General features: G+C 55.0%; 1 protein-coding gene across 5 annotated transcripts; it reads right to left on the bottom strand.

The window, feature by feature from the left end:
* Window positions 1–1,130: 1,130 nt before the first annotated feature.
* On the bottom strand, window positions 1,131–8,871 carry LOC127295925 (uncharacterized). Of its 5 annotated transcripts, none has more exons than XM_051325958.2 (4): window positions 7,850–8,868; window positions 7,575–7,772; window positions 7,151–7,499; window positions 1,131–1,441 (listed from the first exon to the last, which is right to left on the bottom strand). In XM_051325958.2, the coding sequence occupies exons 1-3, from the start codon at window positions 8,771–8,773 to the stop codon at window positions 7,191–7,193; spliced, it is 1,431 nt and encodes a 476-aa protein (XP_051181918.1). In that variant the 5' UTR covers window positions 8,774–8,868; the 3' UTR covers window positions 1,131–1,441; window positions 7,151–7,190. The 5 variants fall into 5 exon arrangements, with proteins under 5 accessions (XP_051181918.1, XP_051181916.1, XP_051181917.1 ...); XM_051325956.2 differs by having other exon boundaries at window positions 1,132–1,425; XM_051325957.2 differs by lacking the exon at window positions 1,131–1,441 and having other exon boundaries at window positions 7,129–7,499.
* Between the last annotated feature and the right edge of the window lie 1,624 nt (window positions 8,872–10,495).

The raw sequence follows: 10,495 nt of genomic DNA, 5'->3' as shown, positions 1-10,495 counted from the left end.
CTTTTTATTTTGTCTTTTTTTCTTGGCAAGCAGCATCGGTACCAATTTCTTTTGCTTTTGGTAAAGTTGAGGAGGTGCTCATGCCAACGTGTCGAACAAGAGCGCGCCCTAGGCAGACGCTTGGGTTCTGGGGCTACTGAAAACTGCAATGGATCTTCGTTAGGTGGGGAATAAGAAAAAGAATGTTCAGCCAAAAAGAATAAACTGGAAACCACTGGATTGAATCTTGACAGCAATGAGGGCACCTCCGGGTGTGGTAGAAGAAGTATAGCTAGGAAGCAAATAAAAGAGACAAAGGTCCAAGATTCAGATAAAAATTAGTCTTCAATATCAGCCCGTCGACGCATACAGTCTTCTTGGCGGTCTGTACAAATGATTCGGCGACAGAGGCAATTGGGCCCAAAATTATGCCTTCTATTCCCTGTTGATATTGTACCGACATCTTAGACCATGAAGCGCTGCTCCTTTTCTCAGTTCCCTGGTGAAGGACTCGATCGGGGACTGGAAAACAGTGATCACATCCGATATCTTTGGGCCTCGTCATCCCCAATAATTCTTTTTCTTTTAGGAAAACCATGTCCCCAAACCCCAATAATCTCCCAACACTCGCACTGTTTAAGATCCTGGAGCCGGTCTCATCTCCAACTCCCCGACGCCCCGTATGCTGTGCAATCAATCATACCTCACACCACGGAGCACCAAAGGAGCAGATCAACACATGCAGGATTACTCCACTGATGTCGGTGTTAGGGTTACATTAAACATGCTTTCATTGTATACACATACTATATCCAAATCAGGTGCCAGCCATCAGTACAGCATGAGTTTCAAGACAAGTATGGCCAAACTCTTGCCAGCAGTTTTTTACCTAGGTGCTGCATCCTATGTTCATCAGAAAGAGTGCAGTGTATACTTGAGAAAATTAAGAGAGGAAACCGAAAGCAGTTCTCAAGTTAAAGATTGAACATATCACAGAGCTACTTTTGTTGATATATAAGAGCATAAAGAGCTTAGAGCAAACATCTGGTCAATCTGCTTTTGCTGGAATCTCAGTGCGTCGTCCGACACTCGAATGAACAAGCTCACGAAGCAATTGAAACCGTACGCTTAATTAGTATCACTAGCTTAGCCTTAGAGTACATGACTGACATATATTGGTTGAGTGCATCCACTCCCATAACTGAATGGCATAGAAGTCATTCAGAAGTTCAGCAAGAACACCACTTAGAACTTAGAAGAACCCTATATACACAAAGCTACAGCACGCTCACTGACGAAACAGAACCTCAGGTAACCGGTTGAAGCAACAAAGCAAAATCCTAAGATCAGGTACGGGACCAGTAGATCGTAGAGGGAGGGTACGATATTTTTAAATCCACAGACGTAAGGATGTCAACGGGCAACTTTGGCTGCCGGGCATCCACCCTGCAGAGGAGGCAAACTGAAACAATCTCAGGTCAGTATTCATAACATGCAAACGTTGAGTCATTGTCTGAGCAAACGTTGAGTCATTGTCTGAGTAAACATTGTTGTTGTCGAAGGATAAAAGACAACTGCAGAGGCAGAGAGGAGTACCAAAGTACTCGTCCAAGAGAATTTAACTAGATCTAAACAACTAACTTCTAGTGGTAGAGGTTAGGGTTCTACCAGAACGAGGGCGTAGGTTGTAGGGGTGGAAGTGTTGCAAGCGGGGAAGAGAAGGGCGGCGCCGGCGGCAGGGCGCCGTCGCGGAGGCTGGGAAGGGCGGCGGCGGAGGCAGGAGAAGGCCGACTCCTCTGGGAGTCGGCAACTCTTTATATAATAAAATAACTGGGCTAAGCCCCTAATTTGGCCCATTATTGGGTCTCTTCGTGGCATAAGAGATGCCGACCATAACATCTCTCCCCGCCTTCTCAAACAGCTCGTCCTCGAGCTGAACATCAGGAAAGTGCTGCTGGAACTCCTCGAGCTTCTCCCATGTAGCGTCCTCCGTGGGCAGTCCAGCCCACTGCACCAGTATATGTCAAGCGCCCCTATGCTGCTGCGCCTTCAACACCTTCTCGGGACCCGGAAGCACGCGACCATTATCATGAGGAGGAAGCACCGGCGCCTCGGCCGGAGGATCTCCCTTGTGAGCCTTCAGCAAGCTCACATGGAAGACGTCGTGGATGCGGGAGCCCACCGGCAGCTCCAAGCGGTAGGCGAGCGTGCCGACACGCTCCAGCACGCGAAAGGGCCCGGCATAGCGAGGCCCCAACTTGCGCTTGGCGCGCGGATCCAGTGACTGCGCCGTCCTGTGAAGTAGGCGCAGCCAGACCCAATCGCCCACGGCGAACTCAGCGTCGCGATGATGAGCGTCGTAATACTTCCGCGCCAGCTGCTGTGCCTGGAGAAGACGCTGGCACGCCTCAGCCAGAATCTCATCACGGGTCCGTAGCAAGTCGCCCGCGGTCTCAGAACGGGCCGAGCCCGACTCATATGGCAGCATCCTCGGCGGCGGGCGCCCATAAACCACCTCAAAGGGAGTGGCGTGCAGGGCGGAGTGATAGGAGGTGTTGTAGCAGTACTCCGCCCATGCCAACCAATCCACCCAAGCGCGCGGATGATCCCCTGTAACACAACGCAAATACATGGCAATAATCTTGTTAACCACCTCGGACTGGCCGTCTGTTTGCGTTTGGAAGGCCGTGCTCATGCGAAGCTTCACACCCGCCAGGCGAAAGAGATCGCGCCACACATGCCCCGTGAACACGGGATCCCGGTCGCTGACAATGGACGACGGGAACCCATGGAGGTGCACGATGTCGTCGAAGAAAGCCCGCGCCACGGACGCGGCTGTGTACGGATGGCCGAGCGGGATGAAGTGGGCGTACTTGGAGAAGCGGTCGACCACCGTGAGGATGACGGACTTGCCTCCCACCTTAGGGAGGCCCTCGACGAAGTCCATGGAAATATCTGCCCACACCTGCAAGGGGATGTCCAGCGGCTGAAGCAGCCCCGCCGGCCGTAACGTCTCCGTCTTGTTGTGCTGGCACGTCACACACGACCCCACCAAGTCGCGGACCAGCGCACCATCACCAGGAATGTAGAAGTCATCACGGATCTTTTGCACACCCTCGTGCCCTGCCGAGTGCGCGAGAAGCTGGGCCTGCTGAAGAATGTCGTCCCGATCGGGCACGAAGATGCGGCGCCCATGGAGAAGCAGCCCCTCGGCCAGGTGCCAGGGCGCGGCTAGCTCCCCCGCGTCGAGGCGCTGTCGCAGCGCCTGGGCATCCGCAGCGCCCACCGTGGCCCGGCGGATGTCGTCGATGAAGGCGAAAGACGGCCCCGAGCGGATGCACATGACCACGCCGACACCGTCGAGGGAGTCCGCAAGCTCCTCCGTGTCTCGGCGAGAGAGCGCGTTGGCTACCGTGTTGAGGCGGCCCGGACGGTACTCGACGGTGAAGTCGAACCCGAAGAGCTTGTTGATCCACTGGTGTTGCGGAACGGTGGAGAGGCGCTGATCAAGCAAGAACTTCAGGCCGCCAATGACGCACGGCCTGAACCAGCCCGATGAGCTCGCGCTCGTACGCCGCGAGCTTAAGATGGCGAGTGGCGAACGGCCGGCTGAAGAAGGCCAGCGGCCCCTCCCCTTGATGGAGGACGGCGCCGAACCCTATGCCGGAGGCGTCGCAGTCCACGACGAATGGCCGGTCGAAGTCGGGCCCTGTCGTGAGCGCCCGCTGAAGCGCCTGGAAGGCCTCCGTTGCCTCCGCGTCCCAGGCGAAGGCGTCGCGGCGCAGGAGACGGGTCAGAGGCGCGGCGATGAGGCCAAAGTCCCGGATGTATTTCCGGTAGTAGCCCGCGAGCCCCAAGAAGCCGCGAAGAGCCCGCGGTGACTGCGGCGTCGGCCATGCAGCGACCGCCACGACCTTGTCAGCATCCATCGCGACGCCCTCCGCCGTGATGACGTGTCCCAAGTACGCGACGGAGGTCGTGCCGAACGAGCACTTCGAGCGCTTGAGGTGGAGACGATGCGCTCGAAGCTCGTTGAAGACGATGGCGACGTGTTGTAGATGCTCCGCCCACGATGCACTGTAGATGAGAATATCATCAAAGAAAACAAGCACAAAATGGCGTAAATAGGGGCTGAGCACGTCATTCATCAAAGCCTGGAATGTTGATGGCGCATTGGAGAGGCCGAACGGCATCACCAGGAACTCGAAGTGGCCGTGGTGCGTGCGGAACGCCGTCTGCGGGACATCATCCGGATGCATCCGCACCTGGCGGTAGCCCGAGCGCAGGTCGAGCTTGGTGAAGAAGCACGCCCCGTGTAGCTCGTCCAAGAGCTCATCCACGGCCGGGATGGGGAACTTGTCCTTGGACGTCACTGCGTTGAGCGCGCGGTAGTCGATGCAGAAACGCCACGTGCCGTCGGGCTTGCGCACCAAGAGCACCGGCGCCGAGAAGGGTGATGTCGAAATCCGGATGATGCCCTGGGCAAGCATGACCGCCACCCGGCGCTCAAGCTCATCCTTCTGCAGCTGGGGGTAGCGGTACGGGCGTCTTTGCGACGAGCGGCGTACCGGCGGCGGTGGATGCGGTGATCGCGAGCCCGCGCCGGAGGTAGGCCACGTGGCTCGGTGAAGATGTCGCTATGTTGCCGCAGAAGGTCGTCCGGGAGCGGATGCGTCTCGTCGAGGCGGCAGCCATCGCCGCGAGCCGGCGCCGCCGGCCCGAGGCCGCGAGGCCCGTCCACTGGACGCGGCGGCCGCCCGCGCCCCAGAAGATGAGGGACAGCGCGTTGAAATCCCAGAGGACAGGCCCGAGGGTGGACAGGAAGTCGATGCCGAGGATGAAGTCGTAGCAGCCCAGTTGATGCCGACGCAATCCACGGAGAAGTGCTCGTCGCCGATGGTGATGGGCACCTACCGAGCCACACCCTGGCAGGCTAGGCGGTCCCCGTTGGCGACGGTGACGCTGAAGTGCTCGTCCCCCGACGGCTGCAGTGCGAGTCGGCGCATGGCGTCGCCGACCAGGAAGTTGTGCGTCGAGCCCGTGTCAACCAGCGCGGTGAGGCGCTCCCCGCTGATCGTCACCGGAAGAAGCATGGTCTTCGCCGTCTTGATGCCCGCCAATGCGTGGAGGGAGACGACGAAAGCCTTCGCGTCGACCGGCCCATAGGTCGTGGCGCCCGGCTCGGAAGTAGCCCCGGCGTCAAGCTCCGGGGTGTGGGTCTCGCCATCCTCGTCATCGACCGTCTCCAAATAGAACAGGCGAGCGCACGTGTGACCCGGTGCGTAAGGCTCATCGCAGTTGAAGCATAGGCCCTTGCGACGCCGCTCGAGCTGCTCGGCCGTCGTCAGGCGACGGAAAGGCCGTGTAGGCGCTGCAGGGGTCGCAGGGGCAGCCAGCAGCGCCGGGCGCGCCGGGGCCGTCTGGGCAGGGCGTGGCGGAGGGCGAGCTCCCCTGCCCTGGAAGGACTGCTGGATGGCGAGGGTGCGCTGCTCATATGCCCGGGCGTAGTACATGGCGGTCTGCAGGTCCTGCGGCTTGCGCATCTCCACGTCGACCCGGATGTGGTCGGGAAGGCCGCCCACGAAGAGCTCGGCGCGCTGACGAGCCGAGACGCCAGGTGCATGGCACGCCAACGACTGGAAGCGATCGGCGAAGTCCTGCACTGACGAGGTGAACTGCAGGCGCCCCAGCTCGGCTAGGCGACTCCCGCGTACCGGGGGGTCCGAACCGGAGGAGGCACAAGTCGCGGAAGCGCTCCCACGGTGGCATCCCGCCCTCGTCCTGCTCGAGAGCGTAGTACCACGTCTGGGTGGCTCCGCGGAGGTGGTAGGAAGCGATCCATGTGCGGTCGGACGACAGTGTCCACTGCCCCCAGAAAAATTGCTCGCGCTGGTTGAGCCAGTTGAGGGGGTCGGTGGCACCATCATAGGTGATGAACTCCAACTTGGTGTAGCGCGGGGGCTGCTGGGCGGGCGGCGCGACGACGAAGGTCTGGGCCGGTGTGGTAGGGGGCGAGTAGACATCGCTTCCCCCCGCATAAGGATCGTCGTAGCCGCTGAAGCCACCGAAGGAGGTCGCGGTGTATGCCGCCGGTGCGGGCACGGTCGGCTGGGCAGGGGCCGGTGTGAAGACCGGCGCGTCTACCCATGAGGGCTGCTGGGACGGCGACGCCGGCCACTTGATGTTCGTGATGGGACGCCCTGGGTGGAGGCCGGGGCCGGTGGAGGCGGCGCGTGTGGCGCGGGCGGGGGTGGCGGCGGCGGTGGTGGAGCGGTCACGGTGGCTGGCAGCCCGTGCGTCACCTGCAGGAACGTCCGGAGATTGGCGATCTCCATGGTGAGGTCGTGGACGGCCGCAGACAACTCCGCCGGGGAGAGGACGGGGGGCGGCTCGGCGCCACGTGCGCGGCGGTGGTGGAGGCCGGCGGCGTCTCGGAGGTGGCAGCGACGGTGGCGGAGGGTTGGCCCGAAGACATGATCGCAACCGAGGAATCTGATACCAAATTGGTAGAGTTGTTAGGGTTCTACCAGAACGAGGGCGTAGGTTGTAGGGGTGGAAGTGTTGCGAGCGGGGAAGAGAAGGGCGGCGCCGGTGGCAGGGCGCCATCGCGTTGGCTGGGAAGGGCGGCGGCTAGAGCTGGCGGCGGCGGAGGCAGGAGAAGGCCGACTCCTCTGGGAGTCGGCAATAATAAGATTGATTATTGCTTAAACGTAAAAGTCTGATTACAACTCTTTATATAATAAAATAACTAGACTAAGCCCCTAATTTAGCCCATTATTGGGCCTCTTCCTGGCATAAGAGATGCTGACCATAACAACTAGTAACCCAGAAACTATCTTTTTGGCACTGAATACAGATGCAAAAATACGGGCATAATCAACAATTCAACACAGAAGATTAATTACAAAAGTGCAACTAATTAAGGTATGGAGCCTGCATAAAACTATTCAAATTGTTTTTCACTCACTACGCCATCCAGGCTTCTATGTGATGAAGATATGAAGTTTTGCCCACACAAATACACCAGTAGGCACATTTAGCTAATAACAGGGTGTACATATGCACCACACTTTAATATTGTCATATCAATGACACACTTGCAACAACGCTAAAGACTTTGCACGGCATGAAAATAACCAACAACCTGACTTTAGATTTTGAGAAAACTTACGAGGATTAACAGCTATATCCTTGTGGCATCTAGAAGAGTGTTAATCAAGCCTGCAGAACATATACTCATCTGAGGTAAAAGAGACATAGAATTCGATAGGAGAACAAGCCCTGAAGATATCGTATATTTTTCTGCGTCCAAAGTTACGCAGTGAGACCTCATGTGACAGCTTCACAGTAATTCTTCTAAGCATCGGCGATCGTTTGAATATGAGTTTCAAGAAATCAATCTCGTGTCCGTCTCCTTCGAAGCCACTGATCTCCACTTCTTCAAGAGCAGTCAAGGAGATTGTTTGGGATCTCCAGTCCGTGGGCTCACATGGACAATCTGGTGGGCATACGTCCTCTGGCTAAAGTAAAATAAATAAATATATGTAACTTGTTACAAAATTTATTATTGAGACATGACCAGAGGAGAGAATTACCATTGATCTCTGTAGGAGGACCTTAAGTCTCCGCATAGAAGTGCGAATTCGATTCATCCCAAGGAGTAGAACCGCGAGTGCTCCAAAAACATGCCCCCAAGTATCGAGATGTAACTCCAAAACAGAGAAATCGGCAATCATATGCTTATCTATCTCATGCGTAATGTTCTCCACTTCACCTTGAAAAATAGGCCAGCTCTGAAAAAAAAAAGATATATCATCAAAATCTAGTTTACTTGAAACTTGCCGCAAATTGAGCAGGAAAGGGGACAGACGATGCAGGCATGAATGTGCAGCGACGGGGGCATCTCTGCCGCCGCCTGTAGGCTGAGCTGCGCGAGCCGCCAAAGACCAAACGCGATAGAGTGCCCGGAGAAACGGCAGTCCCACGAGACATTCTCCACCGTTGGTGCCAAAATGGAAATGTTGAGCTCCTGGTAGGTGCGTAAGGACATGGTCAATTGCTTCAGCACGGGGGCAACAATGGTGGCTTGGTCTATCCATGCCCCAGCCACGACAACTAGCTCCTGCAGAAAGGGTGAGTTGACCCTGAAGGCACCCTTATAGAAACAAACATCAGCGAGCCGGAGCGTGCGCAACCGGGGGCAGCAGGAGAGCAATGCACCGAAGTCGGCGGTGCAGCAGGACAGGGACAGCGACTGGAGCGCTGGGAACTCAACGCCGGCTAGGATGGTGGAATAATCCCCGAAATTAGAAAGGTCCAGCTTCAGCACGATGGAGGTGGCGCGGTGGAAGCAAGGCAGGTGGAGGACGAGGCAACCGTCGACTAGGCCCGAGGGGAAGACCAGGAAGAACTCCTCCGGGTCGATCTGCGCGGCGGCGCGGAGCAACGAGTTGACCTCGGCGGAATCGGCAAGTTGCTCCTCGGAGATGGGCCCGCTCGGCTCGGGGAGGCAGATTTCGAGGAGGGAGATCGCCGGCGGGGGAGGAGGCAGGCGGGCGAGCGCCGGCTCGAGGGAGTAGAAGGGGAGGTCGCGGAGGACGATCCGGCTGAGGTGCGCCCAGAGGCCGCGCCACCGGCGGGAGAGGACGCCGGTCCGGGCGGCGGCGGCGGCGCATTCCAGGCGGGCGAGGACGAGGAGGAGCAGGTCGTCCGGGAGAGTGCTGATGAGGTCCGGCCCGCCGCCTAGGGCTTGCAGCCGAGGGGAACGCCGGCGAGGCCCCCATCTCAGCTGCATCGAAGCTGTGGAAAGGAAAAACCCGCCGTCCCCCTTTCACTGAACAGCAAAGCTACCAGTGGCTGCTGTAACCACTGATGTACCGTACTAGTGACGATTCTCATGCTCGTCATATTAAAATTCTGTCATATAATACTAACTGCTCCCTTCGTTTTCCAAAATATATGCAATTTTTTTGTGAAACATAAATTAATTTTCTAATTTTAAAAAAATTAGAACAAAGGTAATAATAATTAAGCCAGCCCGAGCATACAGAAATTATGAGCCCCGGGCATAACCACAACCGCGTCTATTTCCTCTGTTCTGATTATCATGTCTAGTTGCATTCGCTTCAGAAAACCACTTGGAAGCGACTTATGGTTTTTCATCAAAAGCTCATTATTTTGTTCAGCCACTAGTAACCAAAAAGCAAGCTCATAATATTTTATGAACCCTTTCTCACTATATTATTGCGGAAACAACACATTTTAGGCGTGGAATGTATTTCTCATCACTAACTTTTTCTCTGCAAAATAACAATTGTGAAGTGATTTTAAACATGGTTGAATTGTATTTTAAAGAACTTTTATAATCTTGCAGCCTTAGGTGGAACCGATCATAACGAGCTTTAGGGACAATCACTGTTTTTTTATGACCATACCTTTCTTTCAGCTTGTTCCAAAGAACAAGTGGATCATTATATGTAAGGTATTTAGCTTTTAAAACTCCGTGGAGGTGGCGTCGAATAAAGATCATAGCCTTAGCTTTATTTTGGTAGATCTTCTTCATTTTCTTCTTTGATTGTTTCACCAAGCCTCAACATCTAGTACCCATGGCAAGTAATTCATAAATTTCAGCATCTAGTCACGTTGGAAAGGATACAAGCGAGTATTAATTCCAAGCCCCTAAATTTCAAAAACGGAAAATCCCCTCAGCACCTCCACCAAGCTCAAGCGCGTCCGCCATTGCGGAGGTTGGCCGACAGTTGGGCTCATCGTTGTCAAGGTCTTGTGTTTTATTTCCTTTTCTTTTAATAAGGATGTTCTTGTAAGGGGTTGTTTCAGATAATATATATAGGCCTTTTCCGCAACAAAAGAAAAGTTTCTTGACATTGTTAGCCAGTGCGTAGGCGCATGACACTGACAGGGTATGAGTTCTGCTGAAGCTGTCATGTTACTTTGATCAGCCCCTTATCAAATCAGCACATGGAACGCAAACCACTGATTTTGTTCTTAGCGACCCGATCCTCGTGGTCTGGACAGTGTACACGGACGTGGAAATGGATAATGATCTCGTATCATCTTGTGCTATCACTTGAGTACGATAAGACCATCGATTCAATATTGTTACCACCGTTCATGTTCTGCAGACTGCAGTGCTATAAATTATGTTTGTGTCTTGCAAATTGCAGGTGGCTGCGGGACGGTGAGAGCGTTAAATTATGTTTTGCAGTGGCTGCGGGAGAGTGATAGTGGAGAGTGAGCGACTTCACCAACCGGCAGGTCAAGATGAACCAATGTCGTCGTCAGGACTCGGGAGGGTGCTCGTGGCGACAGCCGCACATGTTGAGCGATGATGCCCGCATCTGCAGACGGAATGTGCAACGTTTCTGGACTGTACACGCCATTTACGTGGGTCATGACTCATGACCGCACTTAATTAGGGCATGTCTAATGTTATGTCTTTTTTTGCGAATAATGTCTAATGTTATGCCTTAACATACTATCCACTGGTTTATGTCGG

This window comes from Lolium perenne, chromosome 4, assembly GCF_019359855.2.
Source record: "Lolium perenne isolate Kyuss_39 chromosome 4, Kyuss_2.0, whole genome shotgun sequence".
Lineage (NCBI taxonomy): Eukaryota > Viridiplantae > Streptophyta > Magnoliopsida > Poales > Poaceae > Lolium > Lolium perenne.
Note: the sequence above shows the minus strand (reverse complement) of the source record. Positions and strands in the feature narration are given on the sequence as shown.